Raw genomic sequence first — 24,983 nt, 5'->3', positions numbered from 1 at the left:
TGGAGAAATACCTCTTCTAGCAGCCTGGGTAACTTACTATATAAATGATTTTGGTCTTTAGGTGAGCTCTTGCCTCCACAGACAAGGGACAGCTACATGATCCAAAGCGCTAAGGTGATGTGAGATTATAAGATACAATACATTGCTATTAGTATTTGAAGCTTGCCACAGATATTAATCCAGTGTGATATGGATTAGATCAACTTTACATTATCCAATGCCTTGCCATGCTTTCATGCCCTAATAGCACTACAGCTAACATCTCTAAAAATGACTGCCAGAATAACAGCAAGAGCTCATGGCTCCATTAGCAATAGTTGGCACTAGTTTCCAGTTTCCAATATGATCTGTTGCAAAATTAGCCAAAAATGGTGTCCAAAGATTTGTCGAAGTTGAATTTCTTTTTGAAATGCAGACGACAACTTCATTAAGATTCTACCAGTACATTGTAGCACTGTACACTGTACCAGCACTAAACGGAACCAAATCTCCATGTCAGTCACTTCAACTAGATAGTATCTAAAATCTCACCCTTAGTATAATCTACTTAAATGAGATGGAAATACTCCACATTCTGCTCTAAGTTCTAGAAATCTGTATTAGGTTAAGGGTTCTATATTTATAACTTAATGACACATCCATACATATTAGGACCTTCAACTCTTGAAAAAGGAATTTGAATATGTATGTATTTTAATACAAATTTAGCAAATAGGCTTCTGAGAAGAAAAAGATCTCACAGTATTTTCAATTATAGTAACTGTACTTTTCGCATATGTCAAGTTAATGATCCTATAAACTCAAGGAAAAAGAACAAGACTCCTGAAGATAATGTGGATCAATGAAGGTAAGTATATATACAAGAGGAAATTCACAATCACTGCAAAAACCATACAATACCAAGTCCATAAGGGCATTGCCACATTGGTTTTATTTACCACTATATTCCCAGCACCCAACACCTTGACTAGCACATAATAGGCACTAAGAAAATACATAAGGCTGAATGAACCATAGCAAATATTTAATATAAACTAAAATTAGATGATCACTTGACAAGGGTACTGTATACAAACTTATTTAATCAGTAAACGGAAGGTTAGAATTTGACCAGGAAATCTTTAAGGTGCTTTCTAAACCCCAAGACTTCATAACATTTTCATCACTATGCCAGTGAAGGTATTAAATGAAGGTCATACTCTATTATAGAAAGGACTACTAGAAACAAGTCTATCAATAACCACAGGATGCATTATAATCTACCAGTAAGGATTTTTATACAAATAACTGTCAAGTGCGAGGGGGGTAAAGGAAGCACAAGAGAAACCATAAAACATTAGTGATCTTAAAGGATAAACTAACCTTGTTTATATACTTCTATATTTAGACACTAAAAAAGTTAACCTAAAAATGACAGGTCTATGAATTGTGTTTAAAGAATAAATCCAAAAATGATGTATTAATAATTAGGGGAAAATCCCTGGTATCGAAAGTAATATAATTATTTTTTCCTTAAAAGCTGCAAATTAGCTGGGCACGGTGGCTCATTCCTGTAATCCCAGCACTTTCGAAGACTGAGGTGGGGAAGATCACTTGAGGCCAGGAGTTCAAGACAAGCTTGGCCAACATGACGAAACCCATCTCTACTAAAAATACAAAAATAAGCCGGGTATGGTGGCGCACGCCTGTAGTCCCAGCCACTTGGGAGGCTGAGGGAGGAGAATCACTTGAGCCCGTGAGTCAGAGGTTGCAGTGAGTCAAGATCATGCCACTGTACTCCAGCCTGGGCAACAGAGCAAGACTCTGTCTCAAAAAAAAAAAAAAAAAAAGGGCTACTAATTGAAAAGTTCAGTACCAGTTAAGCAATTGTTCAGTTACAGGATTAGTTTAGAAACACACAAGATTTTTATACTTGTACTTAATAAGCTGCAAATATCTGACTCTGTATTTCCCTACTCTTTTCTCTGCCCTTCTATAAAATACAAATATTTTTGAAATTTTCTTATTAAATACAAATAGGTCACACATTAAATAATGGTTAATTTAAGGTAAGAAACTAATGTCCACCATTAATGAACTTCACATAATTTCCCACAATATACTTCACATTAAAGATATTTTCTTCAGTAATTTGTTAAGATTAAAAGTCTAGTTACAGGCCATGCGCGGTGGCTCATGTCTGTAATCCCAGGAATTCCAGACCAGCCTCAGCAACATACTGAAACCTGGTCTCTACAAAAATAAAAATTTAAAAATCAGCTGGGCATGGTGGATCATGCCTATAGGCCCAACAACTTGGAAGGCTGAGGTGGGAGGATCACTTGAGCTCAGGAGGTCGAAGCTGCAGTGAGCCCTGACGACAGACTGTACTCCAGCCTGGGCAACAGAGGCACACCCTGTCTTCTAAATAAACAAACAAATAAATAAGTAAAATCTAGTTACAATTTGTTTGGTAATATAGGAAATATGAAAAATGCTAAAAGTTATTTTACCTAGACCATTTGCTTTCCTTAGACTCTGTTTGGCAAACAGCAGCAGAAAACTGGTTGCCTTGGTTATTTACGGAGTAATAGGCCATGGCCAAGCACGGTGGCTCATGCCTGTAATCCCAGCACTTTGGGAGGCTGAGGAAGGCAGATCACCTGAGGTCAGGAGTTCAAGACCAGCCTGGCCAACATGGCAAAACCCCATCTCTACTAACACTACAAGTATCAGCTGGACATGGTGGCACATGCCTGTAATCCCAGCTACTCGGGAGGCTGAGGGAGAAGAATCACTTGAGCCCTGGAGGCGGAGGCTGTGATGAGCAGAGATTGTGCCACTGTACTCCAGCCTGTGCAACAGAGTGAGACTCTGTATCAAAACAAAAAACAAAAACAAAGTAATAGGCCACATTCCATCCATCACTGTTTTATTGTTTTTTAGAGTACTTATCAATTATCACATACTACATAATTTACTAACTTATTATGGTTAATACTGGTCTCTCTCCACTAGAAATTTAAGTTCTGAGAAGATAGCTTTTATCTGGTTTACAGTTATATCTTCAACCCTGATCTCAGTTGCTGGCACATAGTAAGTACCAAATAGATATCATTAAATGAACAGACTAGAATCTATCATTGCTAAATATTCAAAAAGGCTATAAATTTTAAAGCAAAATTCTGCATAAATGAGCAATGACCAAAAAAGGTTGTTTTTCTCTAAGTACCTGGAAGCCAGTTGTGAGTGATCTATAACTAACTTATTAGTTTCTAGACTCCACCCTTACCCCTGTTTCATGTTCAAGAAACAATTCTTCCCTTTTACTAATATCAGCATCACATGGTCATTCTTACTCAAAGATGTCACTGTCACCAATGGGAAACAGGTTGCTATGCGAGATGAAATTACAGATAATACCCAGGTAGAACAATATTAATCCAGGTAAATACTTATGTGAATTTGAAATGTATCTTCTAGAAATTTTAAAGAGGCTAGAATCAGTCTAAAAGAATCTGTAGTTAATAGAATGAGGGGAAGATATTATTTATGAGCAGGTAGCCTTCCTGTGCTGCTTCTTAACTAAGGACATGTCTCTTCTTCTGCTTCTTTGGCTTGTCAGAAAATAAAATATTTAAAACAATCCAGGGTTCCACCTCATCTTTTTATCAAAGTGCAGAAGTCTCAGGAAAAGCAGTTATACTGCATAAGGGAAAAGCCAGTGAACTTTAAGCAAAGGAAACCACAATAAATTAACCAACTGACCACATTTCTCACACAAGTTTTAAAGCAGTTTAATCCTCTTTCCAAAGTAAGTACATAATATTGTACTGTTTTTCTTTCTTTTGAAGAGCATTTAATTGGAGAAAAATCCTGAAGCTGTTAGTACTTTTAATGAAATCTTTTTTGAATTTTTAATTTTTGTGAGTACACATGTGTATACATTTATCAGGTACATGAAATATTTTGATATGGCATACAATGCATAACAATCAGTAAATGCGGTATCCATCACCTCAATCATTTATCCTTTGTGTTACAAAAATGCAATTATACTCCTTATTTTTAAATATACAAAAATTATTGTTCACTGTAGTCACCCTGTTGTGCTATAAAATACTAAATCTTATTCATTCTACCTAACTATATTTTTGTGCCCATTAATCATCTCCACTACCTCCTCTCCCCTGCCACACTACCCTTCCCAGCATCTAGTAACCATCCTTCTTCTCTATCTCCATGGTATCAATTGTTTTAATTCTTAGCTCCCACAAATAAGTGAGAATGTGTCAAGTTTGTCTTTCTGTGCCTAGCTTATTTCATTCAACATGACTTCCAGTTTCATGTTGTTGCAAATGACAGAATCTCATTCTTCTTATGGCCAAAGAATACTCCATTGTGTATTGTCACTTTTTTTTATCCATTTGTCTATTGACGGACACTTAGGTTGCCTCCAAATCTTGGCCATTGTGAACAGTGTTGCAATAAACATGGGAGTGCAGATTATCTCTTCGATAAACTGATTTCCTTTCTTCTGGGTACATGACTAGCAGTGGGATTGCTAGATCATATGGTAGCTCTATTTTCAGTTTTTTGAGGAACTTCCAAACTCTTCTCCATAGTGGTTTTACCAATTTACATTCCCACTAACACTGTGTGAGGGTTCCCTTTTCTCCACATCCTTGCCAGCATTTGTTATTACCTGTCTTTTGGATATAAGCCATTTTAACTGGGGTTAGATGATATCTTGTTGTAGTTTTGATCTGCATTTCTCTGATGATCAGTGATGCTGAGCACCTTTTCATATAACTGTTTCATATGTCTTCCTTTCATATATCTTCCTTTGAGAAATGTCTATTCAGATCTTAATAGACATTCATATGTCTTCCTTTCAGAAATGTCTATTCAGATCTTTTGCCCAGCTTTTAATCAGATTATTAGATTTTTTTCACTACACAGTTGTTTGAGCTCCTTATATATTCTGTGGGTTGTCTCTTCACTTACGCTGATTGTTTCCTTTGCTGTGTAGAAGTTTTTTAAGTTAATGTGATCCTATTTGCCCATTTCTGCTTTGGTTGTCTGTGTTTATGGGGTATTACTCACGAAGTCTTGGCCCAGTCTAATGTCCTAGAGTTTTTCCCATGTTTTCACGTAGTAATTTCATAGTTTGAAGTCTTACATTTAAGTCTTTAATTGATTTTGATTTTATTTTTTTTTTTTAAGGCGAGAAAGAGGAGTCTAGTTTCTTTCTTCTGCATACGGCTATCCAGTTTCTTCAGCACCATTTACTGAAGAGACTGTCTTTTCTCCAGTGTATGTTCTTGGCACCTTTTTCAGAAATGAGTCCCCTGTAGATAAACAGATTTGTCTCTGGATTCTCTATTCTGTTCCATTGGTTTGTGTGTCTGGTTTTATGCCAGTACCACGCTATTTTGGTTACTATTTCAAGTCAGATAATGTAATTCTTCCAGTTTTTTAATTAATTAATTAATTAATTTATTTATTTATTTATTTAGCTCTGGATAGCTTTGGCTATTCTAGGTCTTTTTTGCCTCCATGTAAATTTTAGAATTGTTTCGTCTATTTCTGTAAAGAATGTTATTGATATTTTGACAAGGACTGCATTGAATCTATAGACTGCTTTAGGTGTATAAACATTTTAACAATATTGATTCTTCCAATCCATGAACATGGAATATCTTTCCTTTTTTTCTGTGTCCTCTTCAGTTTTTTTTTTCATCAATGATTTATAGTTTTCATTGTAGAGATCTTTCACTTCTTTGGTTAATGTCTTGATATTTTATCTGTAGCTACTGTAAATGAGATTACTTTCTTGATTTGTTTTTCAGATCATTCATTGTTGGCATATAGAAATGCTACTGATTTTTGTATGTTGATTTTGTATCCTGCATATTTACTCAATTTGTTTATCAGTTCTAATAGTTTTTTGGTGAAGTGTTTAGATTTTTCCAAATATAAGATCACATCATCTGCAAAGAAGGATAATTTGACTTCCTCCTTTCCAATGTGGATGCCCTAGACTTCTTTCTCTTATCTGGTTGCTCTAGCTAGAACTTCCAGTACTATGTTGAATAACAGTGGTAAAAGTGGGCATCCTTGTCATCTTCTAGATATTGGAGGAAAGGCTTTCAGTTTTTCCCCATTCAGAATGATATTAGCTGTGACTTTGTTGTATATAGCTTTTATTGTGTTAAGGTATGTTCCTTCTATACCCAGTTTTTAAATGGTTTTTATCATAAAGGGATGCTGAATTTTATCAGATGCTTTTTCAGCATCAATTAAAATCATCACATGGTTTTTGTACATTCTATTGATAAAATGTATCACGTTGATTAGTGTGTGTGTCTTGAACCATCCTTGCATCCCTGCGATAAATCCTACTTGGTCATGATGAAGGATCTTTTAAACATGTTGTTAAAATTGGTTTGCTAAAATTTTATAGAGGATTTCTGCATCAATGTTCATCAGGGAAGTTGGCCTATGGTTTTCTTTTTTGCTGTGTCTTTGCCTGGTTTTGGTATCACAGTAATACTAGTCTCATAGAATAAGGTTTGGAAGTATTCCCTTCTCCTCAATTTTTTGGAATAGTTTGAGTAGAAATTGAATTAGTTCTTCTTTAAAAGCTTGATATTAATAGAAATCAGCAGTCAAGCCACTGGGTCCTGGGCTTTCTTTTGCTGGGAGACTTTTTATTATGGCTTTGATTTTGTTACTTGCTATTGGTCTGTTCAGGTTTTGGATTTCTTCATTGCTCAATCTTGGTAGGTTGTAAATCTCTGGGAATTCATCCATTTCTTCCAGGTTTTCCAATTTATTGGCATATAGTTGGTTATAGTAGTCACTAATGGTCCTCTGAATACCTGCAGTATCGGTTGTAATATCTTATTTTTAATCTCTGTTTTTATTTATTTGGGTCTTTATTTTTTTCTTACTCGGGCTAAAGGTTTGTCAATTTTGTTTATCATTTCAAAAAACCAACTTTTTGCTTTGTTGATCTTTTGTATTGTTTTCTTAATTTCAATTTATTTCTGCTCTGACCTTTATTAGTTTCTTTTCTTCTCCTAATCTTGGGTTTGGTTAGCTCTTGCCTTTCTAGTTAAGATGCATCATTAGGTTGTTTATGTGAAGTTTTTCTTCTTTTTTGATGTAGGCACCTATAGCTACAAACTTCCCTCTTAATACGATTTTCACTATATCCCATAGACTTTGGTATGCTGTGTTTTCACTATTGTTTGTTTCGATAATTTTTTTTTTTTTTTTTTTTTTTTGAGATGGAGTCTTGCTGTGTTTCCCAGGGTGGAGCACAATGGCGCATCTCAGCTCACTGCAATCTCCACCTCGCTGGTTCAAGGGATTCTCCTGCTTCAGCCTCCCAAGTAGCTGGGATTACAGGCACCTGCCACTGCACCCAGCTAATTTTTGTATTTTTTAGTAGAGATGGGGTTTCGCCATGTTGGCCAAGCTGGTCTCAAACTCTTGACCTCACTCTGAAATGTGGGTGAGATAGAGGTATGAAATGAGAGTAAATAAGAAATTGTAACATTACAAATATTAAAATATTAACAGATGATCACCTAATAACATCCTGTAGGAAAAATACTATTATCAGAGAGAGTAAATTAACTTCGTTCAAGGCTTTTAAGTTTCAAATCCCGTATTCTTTCTACTGAACCACATTAGTCTCTTAGAGAAATTGGGACAGCAAATGAAGAGTCACTGAAAACATTTTATAATAAAGAAGAAATAGGATAGTAGCTAAAACATAAAGTCAAGAAAAAAGTTTTTTTTTTTTTTTTTTTTTTTTTGCTAAAATTATAGGTACAATGGAAAAAGGATGAATAGAAATAGAATAGTAGCAAAAAGGAACTGGAACTTAAGAAGTACAGAATAAGCCATAAGGGTGATATGACAGACAAGCACATGAGAGATGAGTAGCAGTATGGTACCATGTAATGAAGTCCAGGTTGTCTGCAAACAATACACAGACGTAGTGGATGAGGCCTATGTAGCTCTACATCTTCCTCAGGAAGTTCTCTTTTGTCTTAAAGCATCAGGTAGAGCAGAACCCTAGCATGACAAGAAAATTTTGTCTAAAGTGGTTCTGAGAGCAGTAGTGAAGTATGTGACTGTAGGGGAAAGATTTTCTAGCATAACTGAGGGTATCAATGCACTGGCAAAATAAGCAGAATTGAGAGACACTAGTTCTAGTACAGGATAAACAAACCATTGTAGTGAGTATGGAGAAGTGTATTAGAACCATAACACTAAGATTAACTGATCTCTTCCTCAGAGATGATAAAAGAATCTACTACCTCAAATGTACCTTCCAGACTTCATCAGGTACCCTGCCCTGTGGTTTTATTACTTCAAAGAAACAACAGTCTGGAAGTGGGTACCAAAAATATGAGCTCAAACCACCATTTTCTGGCTTAACCCCCATTTATATCCACTTGCTTTGTTGTGAACATAACTTTTAAAATCCTTTTTATAGTTCTTAGTGTGTTTTAAAAGCCATGTCCTCATACTTCATAGCAGTATTCTTAAGTTTTCAGCCTCAACTGTATGCTAAATCCAGAGTCCTTCCACACACCGTTTACACCAAGCTTTGGACCATCTTTAAAACTGAGTATTTTATCTTGCATCCTACCTCAGCACAGAGGCTTCAGATGCTTTCTATAGTATCTACCATACATACCTTTTATAAACTTTTAAAAATCTGTCTTCTTATATTTCTCAAGCCTCTCTAGCTGGATATGATTACTTATAAATCTAGCTTTATATACTCACATGCAAGAACTTAAAGTTTTACTTATTATATTTCATTTTCTTAAACATCCCATAACTCCTGCCTTTTAAAATGTTTGTGAACCCTGATTCTGTCAGCTCATTCTCCTTTCAAGCATATTCTTCTACAAAAAGGAAAAGTCTCTTCCATCTTTTCTATACTCAGTTTCCTAACCATTTGACATAGATATAAATACTATATAGTATTTATATATAGTATTTATAAATACTTTATTTATAATATATATTTATATTATATATAGTATTTATATATTATAAATACTATATAGTATTTATAAATACTATATATAAATACTATATAGTATTTATATCTATGTCAAATGGATGATTGTTACCCATTTATTGCATGTATTGCATTATAAACAGCTTAAAGAATTAAAGCATTACATGGTACTTATATTTACCTCTCTGCCCTCAAATAACATCCCATATTAAAGTCACTTTTCCTATGTTACACCTGCACAATGTGGAATACAAGCTCTTTTTCCTCTCTTCTCCTCAATCTACATTTACAGAAGACCTAATTCACATTGCAGGTAGTCGAATCGCTAGTGTATAATTTAAATAACAGAACTAATTTCCTAAGAATATTAAAGTTAGATATTCTAACTGAATGCTTCTTTTTTTCAAGCCACAAAATTTATTTATCACAGTACTTTAGTATTCTAAAAAAATCAGGCACGTCTAACAAAAATCTTAGTACAGGCACGCCCTATTGAGATTGTGGTGTATTTTCTGAATCATGATATAAAAACATTCACTCCTAAGACAAGGCATCTTAAAAAGGAGCTAAGGTAGGCTGGGTGTGTTGGTTCATACCCTTAATCCCAGCACTTTGGGTGGCCAAGGCAGGGGGATCACCTGAGGTCAGGAGTTCGAGACCAGCCTGACCAACATGGTGAAACCATGTCTCTACTAAAAATACAAAATTAGCCAGGTGTGGTGGCACACGCCTGTAATCCCAGCTACTTGGGAGGCTGAGGCAGGAGAATTGCTTGAACCTGGGAGGCAGAAGCTGCAGTGAGCCAAGATTATGCCACTGCACTCCAGCCTGGGCAACAAGAGTGAAACTCTGTCTTAAAAAAAAAAAAAAAAGGAGCTAAGGTCAAAACAATACTATTTTGCTTTAATTCTTTAAGCTGTTTAAATGTCTCTGATCTAGCCAATAAAAATATTGTTCCTATAATCAGGAATAGATTGTTAACCATAGAATGCCTCTGAAAACCAATTTAATTTTCTTTGAAATGCTGTTACTAAAATTAACTGCAACTTTATTTATATGACTGTCTGTGGTTTTCATGTATGCCTAAAAAGCACAAGAGAAAGAAAAATATCCCAGAACTAGAAAAGTAGTCATTATGTTCAGTTTAGCTTACTTTCATATTTCTATTTTTAAAATCCATCCAAATTAAAGTTCACCATTTTTCAATAGAAAAACAGAAGGCAATTTCTTTATGTAAAAATGGAAAAAGAAATTCGGCATCTTCTAAATTAAATTTGGAATTTGATTAATTAGTGAATGAATGCCTAAAATCCTTTTCCACCAGTTGTAAGGCTGAACATATCTATTTTTCATTTAGAATTTTAATACATTTAGAACTCCCTGGGAAGGAGAAGTGGCAATAGAAAATAATTTGAATATAATATTATATTCTGAACCCATGTGTGTTCTCAGATAAAATAAATAATAAAGCTCGTCCCTATTCAATAACACAGCCTTCTCTTAACATTTCTCAACCTTAGTTCTTCCAAATCATGGAATTCTGTTTTCAGATTCTGCATTTATACTAAAATACTAACCATTTACACTAAAATGCTAACCATAGCTAAAAGTGTCACTCCCAGAAATCTCTCAGATCTTGGCTGACACTAAGAGTCAGAAGATCAGGGTTTGAATCCTAGCTCTGCTGTATCCTAGCTGTTAGATCTCAGTAAAGTTATCTAAACTTCCTAAGCCTCTGTTTACTTATTTGTGAATTAATATACTACTACCATTATGTACGTGAGTTCATCATAATTTATTAACCCTATACAACTGTCAGATATTAACATGAATGTTATATGCTAACGTTGTTCCACCATTGTGGAAGGGGTAAGAATTTTTCCCATAAATCATCAGAAAAGGGTCATGACTACACCAGAAACAACAAACCACTTAAGGACTAAGCCAGATCACCTTCAATTAGACTAAAATTGCAGTATATGTATCTTTGGTCTTGAAGCCACAGGGTTACTCAAGATCACATAAGGCATCACAATTATTCAAGTTATTGCTGTTCATATACAGACTATTCACACTCTCTAAACATATGCAAAAATACGGCAATAAAGACTAGACAAAAAATTAATAGTGATTTATTCTGTTTTAAAAATGTACTTTGATAGAAAAAGTTTGAGTAAGGTAGACAGTCTAGTTAGTAATAATGTACTAGTGTTAATTTCCTGTTCTTGATAATTGTATATTTTTGTGAGATATTAAAAATAGGAAAAGTTGAGAGACAGAAAAAAAATGTACTTTGATAGATACAAGATAAATTTATGGCCGGGCGCAGTGGCTCAAGCCTGTAATCCCAGCACTTTAGGAGGCCAAGACGGGCGGATCACGAGGTCAGGAGATCAAGTCCATCCTGGCTAACACGGTGAAACTCCATCTCTACTAAAAAATACAAAAAAACTAGCCGGGCGAGGTGGCGGGCGCCTGTAGTCCCAGCTACTCGGGAGGCTGAGGCAGGAGAACGGCGTAAACCCGAGAGGCGGAGCTTGCAGTGAGCTGAGATCCGGCCACTGCACTGCAGCCTGGGCGACAGAGCGAGACTCCGTCTCAAAAAAAAAAAAAAAAAAGATAAATTTATTTTGTATTTGACAACATTATAGACATTAAAGAATTGAAATTGTGATCCATTATGGAAAAAGGAAAAAGAAAATTTCTGACATAATCCAACAGATTACTCTTTAAATATTAATCTAGCCCAATGAATCTTGAAATGCTATGTTAAGAATATGCCAAGATGTCATCTAGGAAAATCTTAGGGAGGAAAAGTTCTGTCTACCTCTTAAGCACCTCCATTTCACTATTCTAGCAGCACAAGACTCCACTTATTGGAGAGACATTTATAGCACTTGAACATGGCAGTGTCTGTCACACAAAGAGAAAATATCCATTTACTAAGTAGTAAAACCAGTATGTTTCTCTCCCTTGCTACTGGAGAAACAAGAGAGGCATCATAGGTATCTATTCTCTTGGCTTTCAAAACAACATTATCCTTTCTCTGTCCTAGCTAAATAGCTATGCCAATCCATGATTTCTCTCTCCCTCTATGATGTCTGCTGTTCTTGAAACTTATGAAGGTGAATCACTGCTCACACTGTTAAATTGGTATAGTTTATATCTCTCCACACTTTGATGTGAATGGAGGTAGGAACCCACAAAAAGTTCTAACAGGTCCCCAGCACCAAAAATTTCCCCTCAATACACTAAAAGAGACATTGAAACAGGGTTTAAAAGCTTTTATAGAACAAATGCCTGGTTATTCACACTGTAAGGCCAAGTACTGGTATTTGCAGGCATATGGGGAAAAAGAGAAAGGAATACAAAGGGCTCTCCAAAAAGCCATTTTCCTTGGATCCTCACATTCCTTCCCCATTTTTAATGCCAAAATTCAAGATTTATCCCCTCTGTAGGGCTACAGAACCCTCAGCTTTCTCTACATGGCTGAGTTGTAACAATCAAAACTAAGGACTTAGCAACATATCTTTAATTTTCAGTGAAGCAAAATTGGACAGTTATTAGCTAGGATGAGAAAATTTCAAATTTTCAATACAAAATATCTAATAGATATTTCCGATCCATGCCAACAAGAGAATGAACAATCGTTCCTGTGGGTAAGGTGCTGAGAGATGCTGAACAAACAGCAACAATATTAATTAAACAACCGGACAACTCATTTATGGAAGACATTGTTCTAAGCATTTTATGTGTATTTTTTCCACTTTATCTTTACAACAACCTATGAGATTGATATAACAATTATTCTCATTTTATGGATAAGTGTTCTGCTGGCTCAAAGTAGTTGAGTAACTTCTCAAAAGTCATACCATGCAGCTGAGATTTTAACCTAGGCACTCTGCTCCACAGCCTGCACTCTTAAGTATCATATTACACCAAATGGCCTCTCAACAGGACTGCCTTGAAGACACTGCTTCTATGTGTGTATGTGTGTGCGTATCCATAAACACAATATAAATAAGTACACACACACACCCCCCAGTAAATTCAGAGAACCAAACTTCATAGACATATATTGCAAAGTACTTTAGTAATCACCTTTCTAGTCCCTCATTTTACTACCATGGATCCACCACCAGACAGAATATCTTGGGCAGCATAAATTATGTTCAATTAATAAATTCCTTTAAAATGGCTAACCACAACAACAACAACAAAAGGAGTTGAACTGCACTATTATAAAATAACCTTCAGACCTTGTAGCTAGAAACAAAAGAAATCTAATTTGTGATTTTAAGATCAAATTCAAACCATGACTGGTTAACATTAAACAAACTTTTGGTATTTTATTTATCTGTGTTTTTTTGTTTCATTTTTACTAAGACAATAACCTGGACATTTTCAGGAAAAAAATATATATATGTGTATCCCTAAAGTTACTGGGCTAAGACTTTTACTAAAGAATCAGTGGAATTTTTCTCCTTCTGAGTATATGAAAATCATCAATTTCATCTTTAATATTACAAATTTAAATGAGAAAAAGAAGAGCAAAATAGGCATTCTAGAATTAATATATTCAAAGATGACTGTACTTGAGGGACTAGGAGGGAAGATAATTATTTCTAGTACTGTAATACTTACAATTAAATTATCAAATTACTTAACAGCAAATGTAACATAAATGTAAAAATCAATGTGACAAAAAAGAAAAATAACATTATAAACATGCAAAAATACAACAACCACTTACCAACTCAATTCCCTGTGGAAAAGGTGTATCATCCCAGTCCTTCTGTGGAAATCTCTGGATTATTTTCCCTAGACCTTCTCCTGACCCTGTTAATAAAACCAAAGTGAATCAGTTATGGGATCCTAAAAAATACAAATACTCATTCTACTCTTACTTATTTCTAAATGAGTATTTGGTAAACTGATTAAACATTTTCAAGTTTTAAAAAACATGTAAGTATGCATCATCTAGAAATTACACAGTTGGACCTCCATATCCATGGGTTTTGCATCTGCAGGAGACACCCAACCATGAAATGAAAATATTTGGGATGAAAAAAAATAAAATTAACAATGCAACAATTTAAAAACGCAAATCTTAAAAATACAGTATAACAAATATTTCCACACCATATTCATTGTATTAGGTATTATAAGTAATCAAGAAATTATTTAGAGTATATAGGAAAATATGCATAGGTTATATGCAAATACCACACCATTTTATATAAGGGTTCTGGAACAAATCCCCACAAATACCCAGGGATAACTGTACTGAAATAAAAGGCAATCTCTAGTCTACGAACCTTTTTTTTTTTTTTTTTTTTTTTTTTTTTGAGGCAGAGTCTTGCTCTGTTGCCTAGGCTGGAGTGCAGTCGTATGATCTTGGCTCACTGAAACCTCCGCCTCCCGAGTTCAAGCGATTCTCCTGGCTTAGCCTCCCAAGTAGCTAGGATTACAGGCACCCACCACCATGCCCAGCTAATTTTTGTATTTTTAGTAGAGACGGGGTTTCACTATGTTGGCCAGACTGGTCTTGAACTCCTGACCTCAAGTGGTCCACCTGCCCTGGCCTCCAAAAGTGCTGGGATTACAGGTGTGAGCCACCGCACCCGGCCACTGTTCTATAAGATTGACTGATACATATGAAAAGCTAAAAAACACTAGCCAGAGGCACTGAAATCTAGAGTCTCTACCACATTATGGGAGTAACCGCCCTTTGTGCCCCAATAAGGAAATTAATCCCAAATTGAAATTTAAGAAGAACTTTTCTATGGAGATGAAACAATTTTAAGTAACAAATGAAATGGCACCACTAGCACTAAGTTTCAGTTATGGGCTATAAGTACTGTTACTGGTTAAAGTTTTTGAGGCTGGCCTGGGAACCTTACCATTGTTTAGGCAGGATTTCCCAACATCAGCACTACTGACATTTGGGGATGGATACTTCTTTGCGGGGATGGGGATTGTCCTGTGCATTGTAGGATGTTTAGCAGTATTCATAGTCTCAATTCCTAGATTCCAGTAGCACCCCCTACCACCAGCAAGTTGTTACAACGAAAAATGTGCCCAGACGTTACCAAATGTTCCCTGGGTTGAAAACCACAGATGTCTATCACTATTGTTATAAAATTATCCTGTGACAACGAAGAAGGAATCAACTTATCATTGAACTTTGGGGATGTAATTTGTGAGCAAATTGGGAATGGAAGGTACATGTTAAATCTAAACTAATTCTTGCTATAGTTTTTTAAGATCTTCATGTTGCTTGTATATTCTACATGTTGTCCTAGTTCATATGAAATGAAGGCAACAATATTCTGATTATTTGTTTTGTATATCTAACTTGAGGAAGTCTGCACAACGAATTCATTTTGTTAATATACTTTAAAATTCATCCACTATGATTTCTCAACCTCATCTCTATGAATGCAGCTTCTCCCTTGCCCCTCACCTAAACTGCAACCAATTTACGGCCAAATTTCTATGTTTAAAATGTAAATGGAAAGTGACATTCACTTTACTGACCAACTCAGAACTGTATTCTGAAACGAGGTCTAACCAAAATCTATTTGAAAAAGACAAAATAAAAATATTCTCAATCAAAATTAATAATTGCTACAGTACAGTAACTTATCTGTCTCTTGTTATAGGGGAATGAAGGATTTCGTTAAGACTAAACCAACTTTTTATCATAGGCACTCATTCTTCAAAATCTACCTCAAGCATCATCACTTATGACATCCCAAGCAGAGTTAATGAAACAAATTGCTAGGTGCTGGAGGTACACAAATGAAAAAGACATAGTCCCTATCCTAAAGGAACTCATAATCAATTCAGGGAAACAAACAAATGAACCGATAATTTCAGTTATGTTATGGTAAGCTCAATCAGTGATAGAAAGACCATATAAAACTTTCTGGAAGAAATGACAGCAAGCTTGCTTTCTTTCAGTAACCAACTTGTTTCCCCAAGCACCTGGCACACTGAATTCCTGGCATATAGTCTATACTGAGCAAAATGTTTACTTTAATAAATTCATTGGTACTGACCGAAATTGTTAAGTTTATTCCTCCCTTCTTTTGAAAGAGATAAATTAACGTACTTATTCTATCATGTTTAACCATGTCCCTATATTGTTTATTCAACTCTGAAGGCCATACCTAATGTATTTTAGGTTCAAGAAATATTTATCATATTAATTTTTTTTTTGGACAGGGTCTCACTCTGTTGCCCAGACTGGAGTACAGTGGCAAAATCATGGCTCACTGCAGCCTTGACTTCCCAGACTCAAGCGATCCTCCTACCTCAGCCTCCAAGTAGCTGGGACTACAGGTGCAGACCACCACAACCAGCTAATTTTCATATTTTTTTGTAGAGACAGGGTTTCGCCACATTGCCCAAGTTGGTCTTGAACTTCTGGACTCAAGCAATCCACCCACCTCAGAATCCCAAAGTGCTAGGATTATAGTGTAAGCCACCGCACCCAGCCCAATCACGTTAACTCTTACTAATTATAAAAGTAATGTTAAGTGCAGAAAGAATTTTAAATACATAAAAATATAAAGAAGAAATCACCCATAATCCCACACCTGGAGACAATTATTATCAGCATTTTGGACTATCCATTTATTCCTAGGTTTCCTTGCATAAATACCTATTTTTTTCCTACCGAATGAATACCACACTAAACCTAACTTTATATACGGGCTTATTACCTGATATTTTACAAAGGGCCTTTGAGGTTGTTGAACATACATTTTCTAGTTTCTCACTATTATAAATAATACTACAATAAACATCTTTATTTACAAATCTTTATCCTCATCTCACTTTTCCTGAAAAAATAGTCTTTTCCAGATTCTACCTCTAGTAAACTGTGGCAGCACTGTAGCATCTGTCAGCAAATGTCTGAGGCATTTTGACAATACTTCTTCTTTTACATGAAGCTAGAATTGGTGTGTATTCCTCATAAGAAAAGAACCTAAATGAGACCACACTACTGTAAGAGGCACTTTGATTGATAGAGTTCTTTCAAAGTAGTAGAGGATCTGGAAACAATTACAGTCATACTTGGGAGATACTGCAGGTTTGGTTCCAGTCCACAGCAATAAAGTGAATATTGCAATAATGTGAGTCACACAAATCTTTTGGTTTCTCAATGCATATAAAAGTTATGTTTACACTATACTGTAGTCTATTAAGTGGGCAACAGCATTATGTCTAAAATATGTAAATGCTTTATTTAATTTAAAAATGCTTTATTGCTAAAAACTGCTAACAATCATCTGAGGCTTTAGCAAGTTGTAATCTTTTTGCTGGTAGAATGTCTTGCTTCGATGTTGATGGCTGCTAACTGATCAGGGTGATGGCTGCGGCAATTACTGAAAATAAGACAACAGTGAAGTTTGCCATATCGATTGACACTTTCCTTCACAAAAAATTTATCCATAGCATGCAATGCTGTTTGATGGCATTTTACCCACAGCACAAATTCTCTCAAAAATTGAAATCATTCCTCTCAAACCCTGCTGCTGCTTTATCAACTAAATTGATGTAATATCCTAATCCTTTGTCATTTCAACAAAATTCACAGCATCTTCTCCAAAAGTAGATTCCATTTCAATAAACCACTTTCTTTGCTTATCCATAAGAAGCAAATCTTCATCTGTTAAAGGTTTTATCGTGAGATTGTAGCAATTCAGTCACATCTTCAGGCTCCACTTCTAATGCTAGTTATTTTGCTATTTCTACCACATCTACAGTTCCTTTCCCCACTAAAGTCTAGAATCCCTCAAGGTCATCCATAGGGTTGGAATCAACTTCTTCTAAGCTCCTGGTTAATAGGTTCATATTTTTACCTCCTCCCATAAATTATGAATGTTATAATGGCATCTAGAATGGTGAATCCTTTCCACAAGGCTTTCAATTTAATTTGCCCAGATTCAATCAGAGGAATCACTATCTATGGCAGTTACAGGCTTATGAAATGTATTTCTTAAATAGTAAAACTTGAAAGTCAAAATGACTCTTGATCCATGGGCTGCAGAATAGATGCTGTGTTAGCAGACATGAAAACAACATTAATCTCCCTATACACGTCCATCAGAGCTCTTATGTTACCAGGTGCACTGTCAATGAGCAGTAATATTTTGAGAGGAATATTTTTATGAGCAGTAGGTCTCAACGGTACACTTAAAATATTCAATAAACCATGGTATAAATAGATGTGCTGTCATCCAGGCATTGTTGTTCCATTTACAGAGCAGACAGTAGATTTAGCATAATTCTTAAAGGCACTGGAATTTTCAGAATGGTAAATGAGAAATAGTTTTAATTTGAAGTCACCAGCGGAATTAGCTGCTAAAAAGACAGTAAGCCTGTTCTTTGAAGCTTTGAAGTCAACCATTTACTTCTGCTTTCCAGCTATGAAAACTCTACATGGCATCTTCTTCCAATAGAGCCTGTTTCGTCTACATTGTGGTTGTAGTGTGGCTGCCCTCATCATCTTAGCTAGATCTTCTGCATAACTTCCAGCAGCTTCTACATAAGCACTTGCTGCTTCACCTTGCACTTTCACATTATAGAGACAGCTTCTTTCCTTAAACCTCATGAGCCAACCTCCAGCTTCAAACTTCTTTTGCAACTTTCTCAACTTTCTCAGCCTACACAGAATTGAAGAGAGTTAGGGCCTTGTGCTCAGGATTAGGCTTTGTCTTAAGAAAATGTTGTGGCTAATTTCATCTATCCAAGCCACTCAGACTCCACATCAGTAATAATGCTGTCTCATTTTCTTATCATTTGCATTCACAACTTGGCTGTTTGGTACAAGAGGCCTAGCTTTTGGCTTATCTTGGCTTTTGACATGTCTTCCTCACTAAATGTAATCATTTCTAGATTTTGACTTAAAGTGAGAGACATGCAACTCTTCCTTTCACTTGACCACTTAAAGGCCATTGTAAAGTCATCAACTAACCTAATTTCAATACTGGCGTGCCTCAGGGAATAGAGAGGCCTGAGGAGAGGAAGAGAGATGATGGAATGGCTGGTCAGTGGTACAGTCAGAATACATAATTCATTTATGGATTAAATTTGCCACCTTTCATGGTAGTTCGTGACATGCCAAAACAAAACACTAATATCAAAGATCACTGATCACGCATCACCAAAATACATATAATGGAAAAGCTTGAAAACTGGCGAGAATTACCAAAATGCGACACAGAGACACAAAGTGAGCCCAAGATGTTGGCAAAATGGAGCTGACAGACTTGTTCAACATTGGGTTGCCACAAATCTTCAATTTGTTTAAAAAAAAAAAAACAAAACCCCACCCACAATATCTGTCAGGCAAAATAAACAAGTAATAATAAATAATAAGCAAAGAATAAAACAAAGTATGTCTGTCTATAAAAAGGAGTTTTAGTCAGAAAATTTTAAGCGAAAAGTAAAGCAAGGTGCACTGGCTCACACCTGTAATCCCAGGGATTTAGGAGGCCCAGGAGTGAGGCGGTAAGAAGTTTAAGACCAACCTTGGCAACATATTGAGACCCCATCTCTACAAAAATTAGCCGCAAATGGTGGTACAAACCTGCAGTCCCAGCTACTCGAGACTCAATTGGAACCCTTGTGCACTGTTGGTAGGAATGTCAAATGGTGGGCCTACTATGGAAAATATGGAATATGGAGGTATGGAGTATGAAGGCTTCTCAAAAAATTAAAAATAGAACTATCATATGTTCCAACAATCCCACTTCTGGGTATATTTCCAAAGGAATTAAAAGCAGGACGTTGGTCAGGCATAGGGGCATGCTATTGTAATCCCAGCAATTTGGGAGTCTGAGGCAGGAAGACTGCTTGAGCCCAGTTGTCAAAACTGAGAAATTAACATTTATCTGCATTTTGATTGTGACCTATCATGTGAGGTTTTATATACATATGAAACAGGGTTAAGGACATGGACTCAGGATCCACGTTACCTATACTCTAGTCCAGTTTCACCTTTACTTTACCCTGGGAAAATTACATTACTTCTCTGTGCTTCATTTTTCCCTATACAAAAAATGAAGATACTATTACCTCTTAGAGCTCTTGTGAGGAAGAATTTAAGTTAATGTGGATGTAAAATATATACCAGTATGAGTACGTGCATGCTTCTCAGAATAGCACTCCAACCTGAACATAATTGTTGAGATTACTGAGCTGGTCTGAATAATACAGTGTAGAGAAGAAAACTATTACTGTTCTAGACAACTATGTTATTAACAATGAAGAATGGTGTTACATAAGGTCTCCTGGTGGCCACAGGACTCCTGATTTACTGGAGTTATTTTTGAATGAAACATGTAAATCCCTTTTAAAAACATGTTTAACGCTGTTGTGTACCTGTACAAAAGATTTTTCAGACTCAAGTTTTATCCCTGTTAAATTTCTTTAGTCAGTTCAATACATGCATTTTTTGGATCCTATGACAGTTACCCAGTGTATTTATATCCATTTTTAATTTAATTAACTTACTCTTTTTTAGTTACAGATACATACTACAAAATGCAACCATTTTAAATTAACAGTCTGATATATATTGACAAATTCTCAATAAAAACAATTGCAGTAGAATAAAAACAAAAATGGAGAAAATGGAAATTAATTATGCTATATTAAAATATTGCTTAAGGAGTTCCTCCAGAAAATATCTCCCCAAAGAATTCATCAATATTGGCCTAAGTCCAATTATAATTTCCCAATAATAATCAAAATTTCCTCAGGATAAAAGTCTTAGTCAAAACATGCTATATACACATTACTGACATTGGCACCAGTGCTTCTATTCCATTCTATCCCAGAACAATCTGCTTGGAACTTCAGCATTGTAACCTGGCACCTGTTCTTCCCTCTCCTTCATTAAGAATATCATCTCAGAAGAAATGGATAAAGCAAAAGCAAAAGCACAACACTAGAAAATCAGACTTTTGGGTACATGTATTGATTTACTCATTTTAATACAATAGAAGCTGATCTAAAGAAATTTGTTCAAAGACAGAACTAAGATGAAAGCCATATTCAACTTGCAAGTCCCAAGTTTCCCATTTGTGATTTGGAAAATCTGCTATTGAGCAAATGATATTTTTTTTAAATATTATTTTCATGTTCCCTAGAAGACCTGTGTTATAATGCCAAGACAGCCAGAAAATCAAAGTTCACCAAAATAAGTAGATCTAATTGTGCCAGTATAGACCAACTTTCAAAAGATAAGGAAAATAAAAGCTGTTCATTCACTGAAAAGAAAGCATGCAGGAAATCATACTACAAAAGGCTTTCATATTTGATCCATTTAGCATTTAATGAGAGAAGTCTGTTTATTTCAACTGACATAAGCCTTTTTTGTGGTTATTTAAAAATTTAGGTAGGAATGTAATGTGAGTTTCTGATTGTCCAGTACAATCTCCTATTATTCAAAAGGTTTATTTGGAACACACAAGCTATTTTTCCCAGACTTAAACTTAGCAAAGAGCTCATAGGCTTTTACAGAAGTGAAAAAGAATGCATTTTTACTGACTCATGCCTGTAATCCCAACACTTTGGGAGGTCAAGGCAGGCGGATCACTTGAGGTCAGGAGTTCGAGACCAGCCTGGCCAACAAGGTGAAACCCCGTCTCTACTAAAAATACAATCACTGGGTGCTAGAACGAGACTTTGTCTCAAAAAAAAAAAAAAATGCATTTTTAAGTTGACGAGAATACATAATGAACAAGGTATGTCACTAAAAATAATAAATAGCCGCTACAGTTTTAATCCTTATAAATTCACAGTTCATTGAGAATGTATAAATCCAGCAATTTAGAGAATGTCAAGATTAAGAAAAACTGAGAAATGAATACAAACTGAAATTAAAACTAAACATATGATCTAGAATTTTGATGCAATTCTTCAGACTGTGTCATTTTACTGAATTAAATAAAATGTCTTCTTTAACAGCAATGAAGAAAGAATGGTTGGCAGTCTGGAATGCTGCAAAAACTGTATGGTTGTACATCAACATTTAAGAAAAGAAAGTCTTATCAACTCCCTTCTCCAAATATGCATCGAATGTGTTCCCACCCCCAGCATCATTCACAATCATTCTAGTAGTTCAAACTCTCATTATCTTCACCTGGATAACAGCAGCAGCCTCATCATCTCCCTGCTTCCTATTTCACTTCACTCATAGTCATGTTCAAGTTTCTGGCAGTCTAGAAACAAGCTCTGCAAAACCGAATTTCTTCACACTAACATCTCTGATCAAAATAATTCAGTAATTCTTCCACTAGCTACATAATAAAATAGTCCAAAATTGGCCGGACGCAGGGGCTCATGCCTGTAATCCCAGCACTTTGGGAGGCTGAGGCGGGCAGATCACGAGGTCAGGTGATTGAGAACATCCTGGCTAACACAGTGAAATCCAGTCTCTACTAAAAATACAAAAAAAAAAAAAAAATTAGCTGGGTGTGGTGGCAGGTGCCTGTAGTCCCAGCTCCTCAGGAGGCTGAGGCAGGAGAATGGAGTGAACCCAGGAGGTAGAGCTTGCAGTGAGCCGCAATCGTGCCACTGCACTCCAGCCTGGGCGACAGAGTGAGACTCCATCTCAAAAAAAAACAAAAAAATTGTCCAAAATCATCACCTTAGGGACTTCTACCTCATCGGAGGTAAAGTAACAAGGTCTGAATTTACCCTCCAACCTACAACAATTAAAAAACCAAAATCTACAAAACAATGGTTTTCAGACACCTGACATCAGGCAATAGAGGACAATGAACCCAGAGAGAAAGAAAACAAATTATATGAGCCCTATAAAGTCCCCAGCTTACTTCTTGGTAAGAGTTTCCATGCAGGATCTAGATGCTTAGCTGGGGTGGGCGGTGGGAAAGGGGTGCAGTTTCTAGACCGCAGTCCAATCAAGGAAAATCCAGAAGTCCTGGTGAAACTGAAGCAATTGAGTTGGGAATCCAGGGAACTCAAAGAAGTTAAGAGTTCACAGAGTATCAAAGAGAAGAGAGATTAACAGGGAGAAAGAAGTTCAGAGACCTGCAGAAGGCTGAATGAAGCACATGAAAGGAACAGAAAGGACAATCCCTAGAAATCACACAAGGCCAGGGACTGTTTTTGTTCCCAACAGCCAAAAGGAAAAAAAAGAAAAAAACTTGCATAATTCACTAGGCATCAGGCAGAGAACCCAGAGGGTATTGCCTCAGTGTGAAAAATTAACCCTAGATAAAATGCTGCTGTAGACCTACCTAACAAAGCTAGAAAACGAGCCTCAAAAAGATCAAACTATTTCCAGGTGGCTTAATTACATCTCAGAATGAAGTTCAAGAATATTTACAGGAACACAGAAATAGCCAGCAATCAAGAAAGTAAAATTCACAACTCTAACATGCAAACAAAAATCACTAGACATGAAAAGAAGCAGAAAAGTATATGCCACAAAGAGGGAAAAAAATCAATCAACTGAAATAGACTCCAAAATGATGCAGGTATTAATTAGTAGATAAAGATATTCTAAATTACCATTATGTTACATATTTTCAGGAATATAAATGTAAAAAATATATTGGATATAGCTAATGAATTAGACACTACAAGGAAAAAAAGGTTAATGAAGTTATAGTGATAGAAACTTCCAAAATGAAACAGAGAAACAGACTGGGAAAAAGACAAAAAAACAAAAACAGAGCTGTGGAACAACTTCTAGTGGCCTAATATGCATGTAACAGGAGTCAGGAGTCCCAGAATGGAATGGAGGAGATGGAGATATATCTGAAGTAATAATGGCCAAATTTAATGAAATTTGACTTTTCCAAATTTGATGAAAACTATAAACACACTGATCATAGAAGCTCATCAAATCCCAGACACGAAGAACACACAGAACTCACAAAGGCATATCAAAATAAATTACTTAGATATGCAGATAAATATCTAAAAACAGCTGGAGAAAAAAGATACATTGTGCGGAGTAACAAATATAAGAAGGACAGCAGACTTCTCATTATAAACAGTACAAGCTAGAATACAGTGGAGCCACATCTTTAAAATACCTAAAGGAAAAAAAAAAAATCAACCCAACATTTTATACCCAAGAAAATATCCTTCCAAAAAAAAAAAAGCTGAGTATAGCTATATAATCGAATATTGTTTGAACATAAAAAGCAATGAAAGTTGGCTGCAGTGGCTCATGCCTGTAATCCCAACACTTTGGGAGGCCAAGGCAGGTGGATCACGGGATCAAGAGATCGAGACCATCGTGGGCAACATGGTAAAACCCTATCTCCACTAAAAACACAAAAATTAGCTGGGTGTGGTGGCATGTGCCTGTAGTCCCAGCTACTCAGGGGACGGAGGCAGGAGAATCGCTTGAACCCAGGAGGCGGAGGTTGCAGTGAACCACGATCACACTACTACGCTCCAGCCTGGGAGACAGAGCAAGACTCCATCTCAAAAAAAAAAAAAAGAAAAGAAAAAAAAGAATGAGGTACTGATACATGCTACATATCATGGATAATCCTTGAAAACGTATGCTAATTGAAAGAAACCAAACACAAAAGGCTACATATTGTATGAGTCCATTTATAGGAAATGCCCAGAAAAGTCAAATTCAAAGAGACAGAAAGTAAATTCATGGCTAACAAGGGCTTAAGGGGGTAAAGGGAGTGACTGCTAATGGATATAGGGTTTCTTTGGGGTGATGAAATATTTTAAGTAAATAGTGGTGATGTCGCATGTTCCCACTTCCATGTGGAAGCTGAACAATGAGAACACATGGACATAGGGAGGGCAACAACACACACTGGGGCCTGTTGCAGGGAGGTGGGAGCGGGGAGGGAGAGTATTAGGATAAATAGCTAATGCATGTGGGGTTTAATATGTAGGTGACAGGATGATAGGTGCAGCAAATCACCATGGC

The 24,983-nt window shown here is 36.0% G+C and overlaps 1 protein-coding gene across 7 annotated transcripts in view; it reads right to left on the bottom strand.

The window, feature by feature from the left end:
* The window catches only part of LOC105488765 (SET binding factor 2), a 547,946-nt gene that overhangs the window by 439,564 nt on the left and 83,399 nt on the right, over positions 1-24,983 (bottom strand). For all 7 annotated transcript variants that reach the window (XM_071075110.1, XM_071075112.1, XM_071075109.1 and 4 more), the window contains exon 2: positions 13,785-13,870. In XM_071075110.1, coding sequence (XP_070931211.1) covers positions 13,785-13,870 — 86 coding nt within the window. The remainder of the gene's footprint in view (positions 1-13,784; positions 13,871-24,983) is intronic.

The sequence above is a fragment of the Macaca nemestrina genome, chromosome 12 (assembly GCF_043159975.1).
Source record: "Macaca nemestrina isolate mMacNem1 chromosome 12, mMacNem.hap1, whole genome shotgun sequence".
Taxonomy (NCBI): Eukaryota; Metazoa; Chordata; class Mammalia; order Primates; family Cercopithecidae; genus Macaca; species Macaca nemestrina.
The sequence above is the reverse complement of the archived record's forward strand: the minus strand, read 5'-3'. Positions and strand labels throughout refer to the sequence as shown.